This window comes from Chiloscyllium plagiosum, chromosome 25 (assembly GCF_004010195.1).
Source record: "Chiloscyllium plagiosum isolate BGI_BamShark_2017 chromosome 25, ASM401019v2, whole genome shotgun sequence".
Taxonomy (NCBI): Eukaryota; Metazoa; Chordata; class Chondrichthyes; order Orectolobiformes; family Hemiscylliidae; genus Chiloscyllium; species Chiloscyllium plagiosum.
Window position 1 is genome coordinate 41992180 of NC_057734.1, and position 21892 is coordinate 42014071.

General features: G+C 38.9%; 1 protein-coding gene across 1 annotated transcript in view; it reads right to left on the reverse strand.

Annotated features, from left to right (window-relative positions):
* cita (citron rho-interacting serine/threonine kinase a) overlaps positions 1-21892 on the reverse strand; it is a 216449-nt gene that overhangs the window by 32957 nt on the left and 161600 nt on the right. The window contains exons 31-39 of the mRNA XM_043715278.1: positions 17478-17642; positions 16773-16910; positions 14924-15104; positions 11327-11418; positions 9816-9917; positions 6187-6356; positions 5199-5279; positions 1119-1254; positions 765-904 (exon numbers count right to left, since the gene is read on the reverse strand). Of these exons, the coding sequence (XP_043571213.1) occupies positions 765-904; positions 1119-1254; positions 5199-5279; positions 6187-6356; positions 9816-9917; positions 11327-11418; positions 14924-15104; positions 16773-16910; positions 17478-17642 (1205 nt within the window). The remainder of the gene's footprint in view (positions 1-764; positions 905-1118; positions 1255-5198; positions 5280-6186; positions 6357-9815; positions 9918-11326; positions 11419-14923; positions 15105-16772; positions 16911-17477; positions 17643-21892) is intronic.

Consider the following 21892-nt stretch of genomic DNA (forward strand, 5'->3'; position numbering starts at 1 on the left):
GTTTAAGAGTCGTGAGATTTTGTTGCAGCTCTATAAAACTTTGGTTAGACCGCACTTGGAATACTGCGTCCAGTTCTGGTCGCCCTATTATAAGAAAAATGTGGATGCTTTGGAGCGAGTTCAGGGGAGGTTTACCAGGATGCTGCCTGGTCTGGAGGGCTTATCTTATGAAGAGAGGTTGACTGAGCTCTGACATTTTTCATTGGAGAAAAGGAGGAGGAGAGGGGACCTAATTGAGGTACACAAGATAATGAGAGGCATAGATAGAGTCGATAGCCAGAGACTATTTCCCAGGGCAGAAATGACTAACATGAGGGGTCATAGTTTTAAGCTGGTTGGAAGAAAGTATAGAGGGGATGTCAGAGGCGGGTTCTTTACACAGCAAGTTGAGAGAGCATGGAATGCGTTGCCAGCAGCAGTTGTGGAAGCAAGGTCATTGGGGACATTTAAGAGACTACTGGACATGCATATGGTCACAGAAATTTGAGGGTGCATACATGAGTATCAAAAGGTCAGCATAACATCGTGGGCTGAAAGACCTGTTCTGTGCTGTACTGTTCTATGTTCTAAATATCTTATTGCCACACAGAGGACGCACTTATCCTTATTTGGCAGTTAGTTAAATCTTACATATGTTTACTCAAATTAAGATCACTGAAAATCCTGGATGGGAACAGAATCTTCAGTAAAACTGGAGAATACTACACCAAGTTTAAGACAGATATCTGTAAATACTAGTGGTTAAAAGTTACAGTGGTGCTCACTTTCCCTGCTGCAAACAGATGGCATCCTTTCAGGCTGTCAAAGACTGTAGGTACAAGCTCAGGTTGGCCTGGCAGGTGAGACTGAGCTAACGACTGTTTCACCTTCTTAACATCCACCAGACAGAGGGTTCGCTCATCTCCTGCCAAGCAGATAAATGAAATAAGCTATTAGAATGTGTCTGTAGTATGAAGGGTGTTTTGGAGGTATTTAATTGAGAGATTTTGTAAATCCAATGTAAAGAAAAGTACAATTAATAAAGTTTAAAACACCTTAAAAGACAAAACACATCTGGTCACCCTAGTTATGGACACTTGGCACAACTGCTTAACATACTGAAACAAATCCATAAAAACCTGCAATCATGACGAGTCGTTCAAGCTCCTTCAGGATATGAAGCTGGAACACTGACCCCACACCAGGGATGTGAACCAGGGAGTTCTTCACAACATTTAATGAATATAGACCTTCCTCTGTACCAACCAGCACAATCTGTAGATACACAAAGTCATCTTTTCTCAGATAAAGATAGTGTAAATATATTCTCCAATAACTTACCGCAATCAGATATCAAATAACAATTATACACTTGATAAGAGTGAATCCTAAGCCAAGCTTGCTTTATTCCAGCAGAAAATTATGATTATAGTCACCATCAATAGATGTATAATAATAATTTTAATTTATATAGCATCATTAATGTAAAATACCTCAACACACTTTACAAACAAAAAATGTTATTTAGCTATAACGTGAGTCATTCCGACAATGACCAAATGCTTGACATGAGTGGCACAGGTGCAGCATTTAAAATGGGAATGTTCAAGAGGTCCAAATTGGCAGAGAAAAGAGAGCCTCGCATTTATATAACACCTATCACAAAACACAGAGCATTCCAAAATGCTTTCCAGTTAATGACATTTGTTCTGATGTGTAGCCACTGTGTAGTATAGGAAATGTGGCAACAATTTGTGTATAGCTAGCTCCTGGAAATATCAAAAATGATAAATGACCAGATAATCTTTTTATGTTAATTGAGGGACAAATATTGTGCAGAAATGTTGGATTACTTCCTACTACTTCTGCGATGTTATACCATGGAATCTTTTATAGCCATTGGATAGGTGGACAGGATCTTGTGACAGTGTTGCTTTGAATATCAATCTTGACTTTTCTGTTCAGGTCCTGGAGTAAATATTTTAGTCCAGAATTTTCTGAGTCAGGAGCCAATATTTAATCACCAATCGATTTCACAATGAGATTAAGAAATTAAGTGGCTATTATCACACTGCCGTTTTCAGAAGCTTGCTGTGCGCAATTTGGCAGATACACTTTTAAAAATTCATTGGTAGGTTGTGGGAGTCTCTGGCTGGGCCAGCATTTGTTGCCCATCCCTAGTTGCCTTTGAGGTGGTAGTGGTGAGGTGTCTTCTCGAACTGCTGCAGTCCATCTGCTGTGGGTTGACCCACACAATGCCATTAGGGAGGGAATTCCAGGATTTGAGCCAGCAACACTGAAGGAATGGCGATATATTTCCAAGTCAGGATGGTGAGTGGCTTGGAGGGAACTTGAAGGTGGTGGTACTCCCATGCATCTGCTGCCTTTGCTCTTCCAGGTGGGAGTGGTCATGGGTTTGGGAGGTGCTGTCTGAGGAGCTTTGGTGAATTTCTGCATCTTATAGGTTGAACACGCTGTTGCTACTGAGCAAGTTAGGTGGACTGGCTATGCTAAATTGCCCTGTAGTGTTCAGGAATGTGTAGATTAGATGTGTTAGCCATGGGAAATTTAGGGTAGGAGGATGAGTCTTTGCACGATGCTCTTTGTAGGGTTGCTGTGAACTTGTTGGGCCGAATGGCCTGATTCCACACTGTAGGGATTTGATGGGAAAGGAATGAAACCAGACATGGACTTCTGGATAATGGCAAACACGTCTCTCTTAATCCAAACTGACATCTGAGGAATTGTGCTAAAGCTAGGATGTGTGTTCAACTGATCCATCAAGGAACTGTCTGGTGTGGTTACACCTTACAAAATGTACCAGACACCATTGTCACCATTTCTAAGGTAAAAAGGTGGCTGCTCAGTGATATAGAGGCTTAAGATATAGGAGCAGGCCTAGGCCATCTGGCCCCTCAGTAAGATCATGGTTGAATTGCCCCTAGCCTCATCTCTTTTATGCTCGGTCTGCACAGTCACCAACTTCCTGATATTTCAGAAACCTATGTCCTCGCTAAATATTTCAGTGATCCAGACTCCAAAACTCTCTTCTGTACAGAGTTCCAGACATGCACTTTCCTCTGGGAAAAGAGATTCTCTCACTTTTTAGGTCTAAGTAAGTGTCCCTTATTCTGCAACCACATCCCAGCTCTCTGTTTTCTGTGCATCAACCAACCCTCAATCCATGCGAACAGATTACCCTCAATACTGTCAGCTCCTAAACTGTGGAAAACATTTTACGTGGTATCTTATCAAATGCCTTCTGAAAATCCAAATAAGCATCATCTATTGGTTTCCTTTTATCAAATATGCTTGTTATATCTTTATAGAACACTGGCAAATTTGGCAACCACGGTGCCCATTCATAAAACCTCGGCTGCATTAGGGTTTTCTAAATTTTCTGCTATTTTTTCATTAATCGATTCTAGCTTTTCTCAACCACAGATGTTAGGCCAAATAGCCAACAGTTTTCTCTTTTGCCTCCTTCCCTCTTGAACAGGGCCATCATATTAGTGGTTTTCCAATCCACTAGACCACTTCTTGAATCCAGTGACATTTCCTTTACCCTATTTTCACCACTCAATTTAGATGAATTGTTGTTCATACTTCTGCATATCCTTACTAAAGTTAGGAAAATATAATTTGAGACCCAGGTTATTCTCCTTTAAACTGAATTTGCAATTCTATCATGTTGTGATCATTAACCCTGGAATATCCTTGCACAAGGGATCTCTTATTAAGGCCACCTCTTTGCACATTACTAAATCTAAAACAGGTTGATTATAGATAAGTTCTGCAATGTATTACACTAAAAGATAATTCCTGATGCACTCTACAAATTTATCTTCCTCGTTACCCTTGCCCATCTGCAGTTTAAAAATCACCCATAACAACTGCGGAACAACACATGGCAATCAGCAGAAGGTTTGTCACAATGTAGTTTAACTTTTTCACTCTGCAGTTAATATTAAAGTCTCCAAGGGCACTCCCTACTGACCAGAATCCAGAATTTAGTTTTAGGTATGAGGTGTATTCTCCTGGTGTGGCTGAGGGCACAGACTGTAGAAAGGATACTGATGTAGGGGAACACCTGTTTATTCCACTCCAAGCCACACATTAGCAACATCTTGGCTTGGTATTATATCACTATTTCTTCACTGTCACTAAGTGAAAACCCTAGAACTTGGTCATAGCATTGTTGGAATGCCTAAAGCCCAAGGATTACAGCAGATGAAGAAAGCAGCTCATGCCACCTTCTCAAAACAAAGAGATCAACAATAAATGTTGGCCAAGCTAGCAATGCTCATATCCCACAAACAAGTACAAAATAAAATCCTGAGAGGAGTAGATACTGGGAAGTTGTAGGGGAAGACTAGATCTATGGAGTCCCGATTATTACTAAGAATCAGACTTTTTATTTCCTCTAAGGGCAATAGTCTGTGGACTTGCGTTCACCAAAACATAATATGATGTTACCAAAAGGTAGCATCGAAATGGAAACTGAAGAGGGTCAAAGTCTGTTCCTTGGAATCCTGGAAATAATTGGAGCAGGAGACAAAGCCAGTGTGGAAAGTTCTCTGAATAGGTAAGAATGAAATCGGAAAAGAACAGACCTGCTCAGGAGGTAGACACTGGAGCTGTGTTAAATAGGCACAACTGCTGAGGGATAGGTTACCCTTGTTACAGTCACATAGGAAGTCATTTGCAACTTTTGTCAATTTTCTATTAAAGTAGGAGCAGAAATCTGATGAGGTGTTCATAAGTGAAGGTCTGAGATAGATGGCAATGGATTTGAGAGGCATCAATATATTCAATAATGCTGTAGAGCAAAGGAAGTTTCAAGAAGGATTGGTAGCTCAAAAGGATGAAAGAGTTCATGAGAACAGAATCAAAAGTGAGTGGAATAGTATGTGAGGAGAAAGAACTATTAATGCTTGATTCTGGCATGCATTATAGTGTTGCATTCTTCCATTACATTGCCCATATAACCATAAAGTCAAGCCTATTTCTTTCCCTACCCATCTCAAAATAAAATCGTCCTAAACTATTTACCAAACTAGCTTTTTGTGGAGGAGGGACATCTCAGGTTCTTGTTTGACACTATCCTCCGATGATGATGATGATGATGCCTGTATTTCCACAATATACTTCTCTACATGTAGAGAATGGATCATGCAATAGCCACAGGAAGGATCCAATTCCTCTACCTGCCAACATACCTGTTCAGTGAGTGGCACAGTGCAGTTTATGTCCAAACGGTCATCTCCCTCCAATTTCAGCAATGAGTTTCCTAATAGCTTCTGCAGAAATTAAACAACAACATTAGTGTGCATACACAACACATTTACAGAATTTGCATAATTTGAGGAACATATACAGGGGTAGAAATAGGAGTAGGGCAGAGGAGCGAAGGGTAATGATACAGAGGTCAAGGGCTGTTTTTAAGCAAACACAGATATCCATTCAGACCTAGAAACTCACCTTATAATTTTAGGCAAGGATTGACTTCTTTCTAAATCAATCACTCCAGCAGTTAGACAGGATAACTCAGACACAAAGGAATGGGAAAGACCAACAACAAAAGGGAATCTGGAGGACAGGGATTATTTTGCAGTTATATGCCATTGAGCAATGATTAGTGCTGCTTTCAGAAGAACCTCCAAGAGAATGGTGTGTAGATACGTTACAAAGTTTCCTGGAAAGCAAAAAGTTGCCCTTCTCATGTGTAAGCATGCATGTTTCACAGGGGTGCAGAGACAACATCCTCACAGTTGTGTGGTGGATCTTGCCTACATTTCCTTGAAAGCTGCAAAAATTACTGTTAAAACAAGTTTTTTAACAAAAATCAAATTTCAGAAAGACCTGCAAAGCAGAGGTTTACGTTTTATGCTTAATAATTTTAAATAAATACTGGCTTAGTTGACGAGCTTCAAAGATTCAAGTCAGAACTGTGCAACAGGCTCTGTGGCAGCAAGCAGGAAAGGCACAATCAAGTGTGCAAACGTTTTACCTTCACCAAGTGGGAAAGATCTTCACATCTCTGGGTTACTTCAGCCTATTGTGTAGTGACAAAGGGTCATTCCAGGTTTATGGTACATGCTTATTTAGGCACATAAATAACATGGTAAACAAGTCAAATTACTGTAAATAAAGAAACCAAGCTGTGATGAAAGAAGCATGAACAGACACTATTTACTGAATACGTACAGCAGCTGTCTCTGCTTTTTCACATGATCTTCGCCCACAAGCCACAACAGACTCCAATACATTGGCCCAACGCTGTTTATCTGGGAAGCTTGGAGCCAGCATGTAGAGTGTCTGACCAGGCCAGCAGGTTGTGTGGGGCTGGGACTCCAACTTTAATATGTAAGGCACATCTAAAACGAAGAAAAAGCTGATTGAGAGAAAGAGAATTGAAGCAAATAATAATTCAAAGCTATCACTTGATACTTCAGGATACAACTAAGCTATTACTGGAAATATTTTTGGGATTTTCCTTTTACTTCCAGGACATGGTTGAGTTAATGCCCCATCATTTGGAGTCTCCTTCATCCTTAAAAGGTGAAACATCTTCAACATTGCATTTGATTGCTGCAAGTGATATGTGTTGGAAGGCTGATATTCTTTAAAGATATTTTTGATTCATCTCCAGGCATTACATATAAATTTATTATTTACTTCCTTGCTCATCAGTTGATTTCATGGAAAAATATCCAACCTTTGAAAAATTGTGGCAAATAAAATTATACGAATGACTTTTGAAAAGGGGCCAGAATGAGTGTGTGCATTCTACTTGAAGGATAAAAGTAACTCAACAATGCTAAGAGCTTGGGCATTGTAAATGATAAAATATGCAGCTGAGAATTCACAAGTGATTTTAAGACAGTTCATCAATTTAGTTAAGCAGCAACCGTTTGAATAATGTATAATGAAATAGAGAGGATGGGAGTACACAATTCATGACAAGTGGAAGTGGTTTATTGATCCTGGCACAAGAACAGACAGAGTGTGGAGTGTGTGGATTTTTGTAGCTTGTGGTAGCAGTGTTCTGCTCAGCAGTTGAAGCTCTTACCCCAGTCTTGCTCTATCTTCCTTAGTCTCCCATATTTACATAGGCATGCTGAGAACAACGTTCCTCCTAACAAACACATCTCTGAATACTCATCAATATACTTCACTCCTAAGGGCTGATAGTTTTACCTTAATTCAATTACATTAGTCCAATGCAAGTTAATCATTGATTTGAATTTTACTAAATGAGTATAGGATAGGTAGGCAAGATATCAGGGTGGTCACCTCTCACCTTGCCCATCACTTATGCTGAGGTCACCTTTTCTTTATTAGCCTTTACCCTCACTGACAGAAACATCAACACTGAATCAGGAGACATTGACATTTCTTGTTTGTGCATTTTTCCAGAGAAAAGTAATGCCATCTAAGACAGTTTGATTTAGAAATTAGAACTTCAGCTTAGATACTCTATTCATACAGGTAGCAACATAATTTTGCCAATATAAAAAAAAATCTTGATTAGCACTTACACAGTGAAATCTATACATAATTCTTTCTTCACAGAACACACAAAATGGCAAAAATTTAGTAATTGGTTTCATAGCCCTGACAGTAGTTCAGTGAGTTATGGAAACTCCATTGAGTCAGTACCTTCCTGGCTGTCCAGCAGCTACTTAGTTGCTTTTGGAAATCCTATTTCTTTCTCCAAGTACTAGCAGCTAATCAGAGGCCTAACAGAGCCACTGGGAACAGTGGTTACTGTTACACAATCCTCATACTTGCAAATTGAGTCCAGGATTGGGGGTCTAGTTAATCAGGCCTTGATTCGGTGTGGACTATGCAAAGGCACTCAGCAGAGTTTCATCCTCCACCTTGCCCACCACTGGGAAATGCCATGGTGACAGAAGGCAACAGAGTTTTCTCCCCTTCCTTCTCTCACTGCTTTATGGAACAAGTATCTCTTAAACGAGCCTTAGAGGGCTGATAAAATCTAGCCCATTAAACTAAATGGGATTTAGTTCTGTATGACTCTCTGGGTGGCTTAATTAAGCTGTATACACTTTATTTTAAAGTAATATGTGGTCACTTAATTCTTGAAAATGGAATCCAAACTTCACCACATCTGTCATCATCTATGTTAAGTGATTTGTGTGCATATACCTATTAACAGCTAGTAATACTCATTTAATTATTTATCTTGGTTCCGAATCAAATTGCAAGCATTTTTGGCACTGATCTACAGTAAAAAGTTTGAAAATTTTACAAGGTGTGTTCAGAATGAAGTTCTTTTCTATTCATTCAAATTCTTGTGCTGAAATATGATGCTTCTAGATACATGTGGGGCTTCCTCTTAGAATTGAGCATGTCGAAATAAAGGAAAAGCAGTCTTGCAGTGCAGGGCTACCTGTTAGAAGAGGAAGGAGGAGCAGAAGGGTCCTCAATGAGGACGACATATGTGCCAGTGGTCTTCAGGCAGTAATCTAATCTCAACTTTAAATGAGGACCATTTTATGGGATGCTTTCATTTTTACAAACTAATGTCGCCTCACATGCAATCTCAAAAGACAGCAACTTAATTCCTGTTTACCATGGCTGTCAGGGTGACCTTGGCTGTTAAAGTTTGGCTTCTTCCAAGCTGCTACTGGAGAGATATATGGAAGTCACTGAGACTCAGCAGAGATACAGCAATAATGTAATTTGCCACTTCTACACACAAGGTAGCAGGATATACTTGAAGTGTGGCGTTCCACATGATTCAGAGTAGCACCGATTGCATGAGCCTCATCAAAGCTCTGCTACTGAGGATTGTCAGTAAGGCTTGCACTGTGTCACACTTGTATCTGCTGGAAACGAAATATATTCATACTAGACTCTGTTCTTTGCAGACAGACAGAACATGTACACACACTGCCTGTTTTAAACTCAACAAAATAGGTGACAGCTGTTCGCAGGTTCATTCTCCCTAAAGAATCAGTCACCCTGTCTGGCTTAAAATTTAAATAAAGCCTGGCAGTTAAAAGTCAACCATCATTCATGTATTCTCCATGGCAACACGTCTAGCAATCAGAAACCTACTTAACAACCAGTTAATACTCTCCTCTCATTTTGGTTTCCCCCTTAAAATTGGTATTCATTGCCAACATGCTGATGAGTGGAAGATGGAAAGCCTCAACAAAATGGGCCCTTTTTGAGCAATAGTCAAGTGCTGGCCTACCACACAACTATCTTCTAACATTACCTATCAAACTGTCCTCTTTCCAAATACATTTTAAAAAGTCCCATTCAAATTTTATGAATTCAGTTGTTACATATAATGTATACGGACATAACCTAACCTAGTTTTGACAGCCAGCCTCAGTAACAATGACCATGAAACCACCATCACTTATTGTAAAAACCCATTTGGTTCACAAATGTCCTCTAAGAAAGGAAATCTGTCATCCTTACCTGATCTGGATTACATGTAACTCCAGACCTGCTGCAATAGAATTATAGATCTGGTGCTGAAGGACAATTATGTTTTGACTTTGCTGGCAAAATAAAAAGTGTAAAACTACTGTTTTGTGCCTAGCACTTTTTTTAGTGTAAGCATTTTGCCTTCAATCAGGTGTCTCCTATAACAGACTTTATGACATCGTCCCTGTTTTGAAGAAAATGCAGGGAATAGCACTGCTGCTTAGAACAGTCTGGGGCACACTAATGCCAATAAGTTACCTCTTTAACATCCTTTCAGAGCATCCATTTATAGTTATATATTTTATAGTTACACACTTGACATTATATTGATCTTTTTATTCCCTAAAGGTACTGCAGCCAAATCTTACCTGTTTTTGCAGTGTTTACAAGCTCAGAGGCTCCAACAGCTCCATGAACTGTCACATCTCCATCAGGCTGACATAGCTCAAACTCATCAATTGGTCTTTGCCCTGTTAAAAAGGGAAGGAAGAAACATTAGACTGCTTAATCTAACAGTATTGTTACTGGTGGAAACATCTCACTGTGTACAAAATCATTTCTCTAAAACATTTCTTTTCAGAACCTGAAAAACTGTGAAACCACTTACCTCCCTGTTATTTCATATACATTGAAGATAGCTATTATCAGGTAACAACCCAACTAGACACACTTTCTTGCAAGTCATCAACAATTGCAATACCTGTTACAGCAAAACCAAATTCTGTAAGCCAGTTTGGTGATTTTAAAAAAAAATCAGTTTAGACAAGTTTAATTCTTTGTTGTCACTCCTCACGGACTGCTTTTGTCCTTCTCATTTATTAATGCTAATAGTACTTATCAATGCTATTTGACCTAGAATTAGTTAGTCATATCCAACTCTTCCACATGTCACTTTTGGTCCGAAATCTTGATTCAATAGCAATGTCATTTCAGGTGTCATCTGTCTGGTTAAACTCTTATACGTATATTACTTAAAAAAAAGCAATAGATTTTGTGCCATTCCAGAAGGGTATTAGCCAGCTTTCAATGTACATTATTTGAACTTTGATATAGAGGTGCCCCTCTATCTAAAATGAATTATTAGCTCCACTCTTTTCTAAACATGACTTTAGTGACCTTGGTAAAGAACCTAGCAAAATGGAATCATTCTGCTTTAACAACTGTCTTCTCAAGCTTGATTAAGGCTTCTGCACTGGATATTATCCTTATCACCATTTCAGAAGCTCTGTCCAATGCATTCACTTCAATCTTACTCCTAATAAAGTTTCATTCTCCTTGAAAATTTATTGTGTCTCCTTCTCTATCATGACAGTGATTCTAATTACCCCTCAAGCAATTAAACAAAAATCAATGTTATTAGAAAGTGCTCTTAACACCCAAATTATACAAGTTACCATCTCTTGACTAATTCATGATTGTTAGTAAGTACTAGGTTTAGTTTGACTGTGGATGTACTGGTCTCTTTGCTTTGGACTATGTAATTACCATTACCCCAAATATATCTAAAGACTTCAAATAACTATATGCTAGAATGGCTCAGAAGTGGTCCAAAATATGTCACACTTAAGTACATGTACTTCATCTCTAATAAGTCACAGACAATAACAGCAAGTCTCAAAGTTCAGGCATTTCCTGAAGTCACATTTTGTTTGTTGTCCCAATGTGACAAGAATAGTATATCCTTCATTTGTTTCATATTCATCCCAAATGTAGTCAAAGCATGATTTCTTGCACTGTTTGGTCAAAGTATATGTTAAGTCCCCTCCAAACCAATAGGAGATCACCAGGAATCAGAGCACTGGCCACAAGATGGTGCAGGTCTCACTTTGTAAACTAGATTAACATGTCTGAAAAGTTACTCAAAACATTTAATACCTACCATCTATTGTATCATTTTCATAAAGGAGAACTTTTGATCCTTCCAGGATAATATATTTGCGCTCCCAACCCTGTTGCCCTCGTTTTCCATTCCTGACAAAACAAGACACTATAATGAGGTGGTAGAATGTAGCACAACAGCCACATACTAAACAATTGTTTCGAACAAGCAGATCAGCAAATACTTCTACATGTGAAAGCCAAAGACACTGAATGAATTACAGCCTGGATCTACCCTCGACTATTTTCAGTCTTAAAGGTCCATTAGGAATCTTGAGCAGGAGGATAATGTAACATTAAAATAGTTTATGGTTTGGGGTGAAAGATGGTGATATCTGTTGAAAAACTATGCAATTCTTCTGCTAACACTCAGTCATTCCAATTTTCCACGTGAACATTTTTCTCATCACACTCGGAAATATAGAAGGACAACCCAAATTAAAATACTAAGGCTGTTACCTTACTTCTTAAAGAACTCTTGACAAATGCTTTATGTGATAAGATACTTAATCACGGGGGCTAGGACAATATCAGGTTAAATCCCTGATTTCTACTGAGGGAGTCAATCTATTGGGGAAAAGGAGAAGGGGGCAAAGAAAGTAATTGCCCTTGGTGTCCCTCGCCTGGAAAAGAAAGAGAAATGACTTGGACACCTTCCCTGACTGAAAGGAGCATGAATGTAGACATTAAGGGCAGACAAGTTCATTTCTTGCTGGCAACTGAAACAATCTGCCAACAGAGTCCAAACTCCCATATGAAGAAAATATAACTTGGACAAGGTGCCAATGGAAACATACTGGCCATGTAACAACTGTTTCAGGTGAGAGAGTGGGGTGGAGGATAGAGAAAAATTTGGGTAGAGGAAGGAATGTAATAGTATCTGAACACAAACATCAGCTTGAATTACCTGAAACCCAGACTGCCCATCGCATGTGTCAGCCGATAGTGCACCAAGAGGTGCAAATTGGTACTCAAAACCCAGGATTAACAGTTAGCCATGGTGGGAGAAAATAAAACTACTGAAGTCACTTTTGAAATGCCTCGTTTTATATCATCCTCTTATTGTTACAGCAGTAGGTAGGTATGTTGAGGTCTCTCTGGCCAAGACAGCAGAGGGCGATAGAGAGCAAATGGAGAAAATCAATTAAACTAACAGCATCAAAGATTATTTGCCTTTAAACAGTCTTCCTGTCACTCACATTAAAACACATCTTTTTCCCTATTTATAGAATTGTTTGAAGCAAATGGTTAACAGTTTTTAAACCATAATTGCTTGAAGTTTGTCTCAACTCTCTCTTCAGATCATGGAAAATGATAGCAAACGTAAATAAACTGGCGATGGTAGCTAAATTTAATACTGAATGATGTCTGTAAATTGATGAATTTGGCACAATTAAAAACACACAAGCTGAACATTCAGGTGCATTATAATGGATTCAAACTCCAGTTACAAGATGGAAATGTCCAGAAAGATATCCATTATAAATAAACTATACATGATTTGCCCATTACTTGCTATCACGAAACTGAATTTGGTTAGATTAAAGCTTAACTTTTCCACCCCGAGAACAGAAACACTTTTAAAGACTTGTGCAGTTGGCTAACCTAGAGGATTATGCACTCTGTAGTTTTTGGGATATAAAATACCGACATAAGGCTGGTGCATCAAATCGTTCATTAGTGTTTTGCAGTTAATTTGCATCCATTTAGCTGCATTCCCATTCTTTTATAAAAAGTTACTTTTATACTTTAATCTGATCAGTTATATTTTTCAGTCTCTCGTGTGTGTATTTGGGCTGCAGTGCCACAGACTGACACTCCAACATGCTGTCAATACTAATCCCGAGGGTCCTCTTGATAGTGTTGTAATTTTACAATTTCCCTCACTCTATTTTCTTCCTCTAATCCCAAACTCCTACAAGATACCAATGTCCCTGGTTATTTTTGCATGAGAAGAAAAAGACAAGATAATTTCTACAAAAGCAGAGGGTTAGGTTTATTATCCTAGCACCAGAGTCATGATGAATAGCTGCTCAAGAGTATTGCAGAAAGGAAGAAAAAAATGAAAGCTAACTAAATGTGCAGAGAGTCAGATTATGAAGTAGACTTTTAATTACAGTCACTCCCAGGACAGTCCCCAACTATTTTTGATGAACTCCTGTCCATGCAGTATGGTACCTGTGACTGTTCTGAAAACTTACACTCTTCTATTGAGGTGCTGGTCTAGAGCATGATGGTAAAATCCTGGTGTATGGCTCAAAATCAGTGGCCTCTGACTCAAGTTTTCAGAGTGATGTCTAGCAAGCAGTCATCACTGAGTGGAAGCATTTGAGAAAAATATTAATAATGTCATAGACTAAAGAATGGAATTGGTCTCACTGGTTTATGCAAGTCTGTCAAAGACAGTAACTATGCTCATAAAGATGTCATCCTTGCAATTGAAACCCGTGCTACCCTTATTTTTAAGTGAAACCAGAGTTGTGGCTTCTACTTGAGAAGTGTACATTGAACCAGACAATTAGAAGTCAGTGATCAGTTCAATATTCGTGGCATGGAATGCAGGAATAGACCAACCATCCCCTACAACCCTTTTGATTTATATAATACATGAGATAATATCTGTTGGATGGACACACAGATTTCATTCTGACCCCATTGATCTTTGAGGGTTGCAGCAATACTATAAGTTATTGTTCTTAGTGGGAAAGCTAATGAAACCGTTTGTTCTGTTGAGTAGTTTGTCATCATTTGTTAAATATATTAAGTTATGTTACAGATGGGCACTGTGGGGATAGGGAAGATGCTAGGGGTGTTATCTAGTCATGGACATTGTCTGCAGGTCTGTTTTCAGCAAAGGGATCTTAAAAATGTTGGTAAATCTGAGATAGTTGTTACATTGCCTGGTAATTCTGCTTGGAACTGCAGATAGAGTCACACACAAATAGTCCACTTCTGGTGTAATCAGATCTTCCTGGCATTCTTTGCTCAGTCTTCTTCCAACAGCCTCAAGGACAGAGGATCAATATTCAATGTTGAATTGCAGTCACTATGAATGGATGTATCAATCTTCAAACACTCCTAAATAGCAATCCTTCTGCTTATCCAAGATTCCACAAAGCTATGAGGAATGCTTACCAGAGCCCTCGTTTACATAGCTATACCCAAGCAATAAAACTACTCTACATTTTTTTGGTGCATCAATCTTGAGGACCTATAGTGCAAAGGAAGAAAATGAGAAAGAAGAAAGGGACAGAGAAAAACAGACAGAAAAGGAGAATGAATAAAATACGGACATAGAAATAAGAATAAAATTAAGAGTCATTATGCAAGAGAGATAAAGTACTGAGGAAACAAAAAGAGGCGAAGAAGTACTGATCTGAAACAAGCGGACAAAGAGAAAGAGGCAGACACATGTCATTATTTTCATCTGTGAGAAAGGTCACAGCATTTCAAATACTTTATTTGGGTTTTCCAAGGAAGAAATTCTCCCAAACCTTACATTCAGCTGCAATTTATTAAACAGATTTAGTGCTACCAAGTAAAAATCTATTTTGGTTCAGTTCATGATCGGGACACTGTCCCATTGAAGAATATTCACCTTGGAACCTTCATCCAGCCTTCCAGGTGCACATTGGCTGCTGGATCCTTTAGTTGCAAACCGGGGGAGTTCATTTTGTCACGGCAAAATGCTTTTGTGAAATGTGTAGCATATTCTGTGGGGAGCCCACATGTTGCTGGCAGGCAAGAGGAGCATTTAGGATGGCACATCACTTGACATTCTAGGTAAAATATACACATTTATTAATATCAAGTCCATATGTTCCACTTTAAACCCAATATTACTCTCAGTTTAACTCTCAAAAAAGATGGCGGCATTACTCTTGATGGGTGATTGAGTTTGATACTCAAGACTCATTAAATTAAGCTAAAATAGCACAGCTGGGAGTCATGCGAGTGACAAGGCCCAGTACCAGTTTCTTAAAACGTCTTAACCATAAGTCATTGAGTACGTGACAGCAAACATTCCATTGCCAGGTATAGATGCCATTGCGCTGGGTTTACCATCAAGAGGTAGGAACTGAACAGAAACTCTCAAGCAATTGCAGTGCTTTCAAGGAAATCCCCAACCTTTCTTTGTGATTTGAATACAATGGAAAAATATGTCGATGATTCTCCACAGGGATTGCCATGTTCTGAGGAGATGGTGGGGGAAAATGCGAAAAATATAAACAGATATGATTTAGATAAATAAAGGAAAATACTGCAGATGCTGGAAATCTGAAAAAACATGCTAGAGAAACACAGTACTTCTAGAATCTGTGCAGAGAGAAACAGAGTTTATGTTTCAAATCCAATGATTCTTCTTCAGAATGTATGATTTGTGAATGGACTTAAAAGCAAATCTCAAGCTATAGATGCAGACCTTTCCCAATGCAACTGAGGGGGAAAACAAAAACTTGTAGCATATCAAATATAAAAAGTTCACCTGACTAAATGAGATAATTGTTCCCTGCTGAAATTTCTGAACAGGTAATCATTAGTTTCCACTTAAACTGCAAGGTTTCGAATTATTTCTACAATATTGTAACCATTGATTCTATGTAGATCAAACACATTTCAACATTATTTTCAGCTCGACCTTGACTCATGCATTTATAAATGAGTAAAGTTGGTCTTAAAACAATGTGCCAATTGAAAAATCTGAACTACAGTAACCATGAGATCCAGAATGTTATTGCTCATGAAGGCATCAATGAGCAGACATTTAAAGAAAAATTCCAGATTCTGAACCTCTCTTTGTGGACCATTGAGAAGTTCACCAGAATCAAGAATTAGAAATGAATTTTTCTATTTCCTTATTGATGTTGCTTATTAGAATATTAGACTGCATGAAGTTGCATTTGTACAGCACATTTAACATGATTAAATATCCCAACGTATTTCAGAGAAGCAATATCAAACAAAGCCAAACAGAGATATTTTGACAGATAACCAAAGATTTGGGTGAAGGGCCTCATTTCAAGAAGTTGTGTTTAGGTGGGATATGGGTGAAAAAGGAAAGAAACTTAGAGAATTCCTGAGGCTAGGGCCAGACAACCGAAGGGACATTTATCTCGTGAGCAAAGAATGTTAGGTGAATAGGATCGTTATGATGACAGCAAGGTTTGTGAAAGTTCAGGTTTGTGGAGGATACAAAACTGGAGGGTAGAGAGAATAGCATTGGAACTGTCAATTCTGCAGGGTCAATAGGGAAATAAATAAGAAGAGAACACGTGTTAGAGATGGGTCAAAATAGCATGATAGTTATGAAGCTAATCCGATCTATTAGATTTAGAGTACTGCTGGGAGGTGACAAAAGTATCTGAACATTGGAATTTTGTTGACCAAGAGTATTCAGATTTTTTTTGTAAGTAGTAAAGAAATGTAATCCACCTATTCACTCCTACCTGCACATTTTGCTGCTTGACGACCAAAATGTACAGTGTCCAAGCAAACAGCACATTTTGTGGCCCTCATGTTCAGGCCAACTGTGAAACGATGAGGAATATTGTGGTGCATACGTTCCTTCAACTGCCGACCAAACTCTGTGGGGAAAGATAGAAAGGAGAAATGTGAGAACGGTTATTATGGGAGCAGTCAATCTCTAAGAATATTCCACTATCTGACTCCCAGATACATTACTCCATGCACTTCAACTTCACATCAGAATACATCATCCTTCCAGCTACATCAACATTCTGTGCCATTGCTTTTCACAACTTTTACACATTGTATTGATTATCCAATTCCGAGAAACATTTTGACATTTCCCAGTTTTGGCTGAAGCATTAGTTTAGATGTAATGAGATATTGAAACAATGAATATGAAACAATACCCCTTTCACAGGATTGAATCTAGAGAGGTTGAGAATCACTGGCCTTCAAAATAATTAACTAAAATTTACATAGTGCTTCTTGTTACATTTGGAGTAATCATATTCTGCAAAATCCATCATGTAACAACAGAAACTCCTCAACTGAATTGTTGATGCATCTGAGGATCGTAAGCTGAGAATGCATTTAACCTGAGCTTCAAGTACTTTCTGATATGGGCTTTTCTTAAGTTTATATTTTAATTAGGATTACATCTGCTTCAACCAACACTTCCTCACCTTCAGAAGTGGAGGACTCCTTTCTGTGGCCAGAGGGAGGAGCTAGCAGGGTGATGGGATTTGGTTGGTGCTCTGGGGAATGTACAATAGCAGACATAATGATCTGGTGTCTGGCTGTGGCTGGTGTAGATTGTGGCTGATGATCCACTGTTTTTAGATGAGCAGCTAAAAGAAACAAAATAGGAAAAAGGTGCAGAGGTTAAAAACAACAATATTGCCAAAGATAGGATCATTAGTAACAGAGTGATTGTAAATGCAGTGACAGAGACAGACCATACTGGAGGTAGATAATTTATTTGTGTTAGCATCCATGTACCAACTCTTATTACGAGGAGAAAGTGAGGACTGCAGGTGCTGGAAATCAGAGTTGAGAGTGGGCTGCTGGTAAAGCACAGCAAGTCAGGCAGCATCCAAGGAGCAAGAGAATCAATGTTTCGGATTCAGCTCCTCTCCCACTCCACACAAGGACATGCAGGTCCTGGGCCTCTTCCACTGCCACACCCTAACCATCCAACACCAGGAGAAAGAACACCTCATCTTCTGCCTTGGAACTCTCCAATCAGACTGCATCAATGTGGACTTCACTAGTTTCCTCATTTCCCCTCCCCCCCTCGCCAACTTCCAGTTCCAACCTTCCAATTTTGCACACCCTCATGACCTGTCCATCTTCCTTCCCACCTATCAGCTGCATCCCCTCTCAGACTTTTCACCATTACCCCTACCTCCATCTACCTATCGGATTCTCAGCTTACTTCCTCCTCCCACAGCCCCATTCCCCCTTCCATGTAGCACTCTACCCCCTCGGCTCACAAGCCTCATTCCTGATAAAGGGCTCTTGCCCGAAACATTGATTCTCCTGCTCCTCGGATGCTGCCTGACCTGCTGTATTCTTCCAGCACCCCACTCTCAACAACTGTTATTACTGTCTTGCACAAACTGAAGCTCATAACCATGACTATAGAAAGAGTCAGATAAACCAAAGTGCTTTGAGAAATCTGGTAGCCTTGAAATGTACTACATAGATACAAACCTTTTCTTTATGTAAGGCAAAGAATGCATCCCTGCAAAAGAAAATTCTAAACATCATTGCCAGTTGAAAGTATGAGGATTATCGGAACCTTGTAAATAGAGTTAAGTTTTTAAAAAAGTATTGAGGCACTAGCGTCCAAAGTACTGTACACATCTGATGGCCACAGTACATTTGCCTGACTGTTCATTATTTATTATGCACAAATAGAAGTTCACTGATATTCCTCTGGCAGCTAGATTTCTTCTCTATTTCAAAGGAGTCCTCTTTCTTCCAGTACATCAGTTTATCCATGCTTAGTGCAGGTCACTCTATTGTTTTTTTCAGCGAACAGTGTTGCGCTTTCTTCAGACTGAGGACCCCATACATTTGATGAGCAAAGAAAATAAGTTATTAGTACAAGCCATGAGGAACCTTCTGGATAAATGTTAGTCAATAGGAAAATACTTCAGATGAAAATCATAATCATATCACAGAAGGTAGCTATTTCGCCCATTCTCTTTTGAAAAATAATTTAAACTATTTCCACTCTTTTGTTCTTTTTTCCATAGACAAGTAATGCTTCTTTTTCAAGCTTCATCGATTCCCATTTGAAAGTTATTGTATCTGCTTCCACCACTTTTCGAGAGCATAACAATTTGTGTCTAAAAATGATTCATGTCACTTTGCATCCACACCAGATTCCCAAAATCTGCTTTGGTAGGATAATGGAGTGTTTAAAATATCTATTTTATATCGAAAATGACTGAGTTGGCTGAACCACAGGTTAGGTTTTAAAAAGACTGGCAACAGGAGAGTGTGGGTGAGGTGAAAAATCAGACAGGCAATGAAATACAGAGCTGACTGATTGAAGCAGCTCTCGGAGCACAAGATTCTAAAGATTCACAAACCCTCTGAGTAAAACAATTTTTCCTTATTTTAGTTCTAAGTGGCTTTCTCCATATTTTAAAATCAAGTCCTCTGGTTCTAGACTCCCCAGCTAGGGGAAACATTTCATCTTCATCTGCCTTGTTGACTCCCTTAAAGCATTTTGTACAGGTTTCAGTTAGATCATTTTTAAGTCTTTGAAACTCTCGAGGATACAGGTCTGTTTCTCCAATCTCTCTTCCTAGTTTGGTGAACCTTTCTTGGACTCAGTCTATGGCATTTATAACCTTCTCAAGGAAATGTTGCTAAAACTGCATGTAGTACTCCAGGTGCAGTCTAACCAAATTCAATACAGTTGAATCAAGACTTTGTTATTCCCGTACTCAAAATCACTTGCAGTAAAGGCTAACAAACCGTTAGCCATCCTAATAGCTTGCTGCACCGAAATGTCAATCTTCAGTGACTTATTTACAAGGATATTCAGGTCCCTTTATACATGTACACTTTCTAACCGACTACCACATAAGAAATATTCTGCAGATCTGTTCCTCCAACCAAAGTTGATAGCCACCACAGTTTTCCACATTAAATTCTTCCTGCCATGTCCTTGCCCAGTCACTCAGTCTATCCAAATTCTCTTGAAGCTGCTTTGCATCTTCCTAACAGCACACACTCCTACCTAGCTTTGTATCATCCATGATGCACATATTCCAGGACAAAATCATTGACATGTATTGTAAACTGCAAGGGGTACCAACAGCAGTCTCTCGAGTTGTCTTTCTGGTGTCATGGGCCTCTGAGATCAAAGTGCAGTAGTGACTTCAGGAACCGAAATCAATGCCATGATCATATTGGAACGCTGATCACTGTGCATGGAATGTTGGAGTGGCTGCATGCACACAGCTTAGACAGAGCATTGGCTCCCAAGCACTGATCCTTGCAGTACTTCACTAGTCACAGCCTACCAATATGAGAATGACTTATTTACTGCTACTCCATTTTCTGCTTGTTAGTCAACCCTTAATCCATACAAGTAAATTACCTCTTATTCCATTTTGCTCCATCTTACTTTGCAGAATTTTATCAATTCTGAAACTTCAAGTATACTACATCCACTGACTCTTCTTGGCCAATTCTGTGTGTAATATTCTCAGAAAACTTCAACAGGTTTGTCACACTATTTCCTTACACAAACCCATGCTGACTGCACTCAATTAGACTATTATCCAAGTGTCCATTTACAACATTCTTAATAATAGATTCTAGCATTTCCCTACTATTGGTGTAAGGCCCGTAGTTTTGTCTCTCCATCTCATATGATGACATTTGCTACCTTCCAATCTGGAGCAACGTACTAGAATCTAAATAATTTTGGAGATAATCACCAATGCATTGGACATCTCCATTGCCATCTCTTGCAACACTCTGAGATGTAGAATGTCAAGTCCAGGCAGGAGGGGTGATGTTTTTCAGCCTTCAGTTCTGCAAAATTTTCCAAAGTAACCTTCTAATCAAGTCTAATTGCCTTCAATTTCTCATTCTCCTTAATCTTTTGAAACTCTAATTCTGGGCAATTCCTTTTCTCCCTCAGTGAAGATACACACAAAACAATCACTTAACCTCTCTTCCAATTCTCCATTCCCCATTATCAGCAGAATCAGAAGAATTGAAAATAGATCCACGTTTGTCTTAGCCAAAAGTTCCCTTATCACATACCTACAGAAGATTTTGTAGTCGTCTTAAAATGTTTTCTGCTAGATCACTTTCATAATCTAGTCTCCCTTTCTTTATTAATTTTGTGATCCTCCTTTGCCATATTCTAAAATTCTCCCAATTTTCAGGTTTATCATAATCTTTGGCAACTTTACCAGCTTTTTCTTTTAAGTATTGGAACACAATTATAGATTATGAGAATTGGGAAGTGCAATAGTTCAGATATCACTGGGTTGAAGAGATTTCTAATCATGTGATTTATTTGAAAAAGTCATGAAAGAATCAAGGAAAGCTAGGTTTTTTTGCCATTTACTGGAAAAGTAAATAAATTCAGTGAGAAAGATTTTAAAAGTGAATTAAGAAATCACTTTATGGTCTCAATTGCTAGACAAACAGACTGAGTTTTGGAAGAGGCTGAAGATTTCTAGCAGCAGCCTCTGGACTTTTGCTTTCAATGCAGCCAATGTCAATATTAGAAATGCGAGTCCCTTCAAGGGCTAACCAGAGCAGCTCCAGAGTTGAAAGAGTTGGGTTCCCCCCCACCAGGAATTGGTCTCTGGACAGGGAAAGGATCCATAATAAAAAGGTGGAATTGTTTGCTGTGTTAAACTACATATATTTACAATAAAATTGCTGTAAATCTCGGAAATTGCTGCCTAATTTAACAGAAGAATATCAGTCTATTAGGCATCAGATTGGGAAGATGGAAAAGAACCTCCAACTGTAAATAGCAAATTCTGCATCTCCTGAGAAGTGGAAGTCGGAAGGAACCAGGGAATTGTTGGAGAGCTTGCAAAGAAAGGAACTC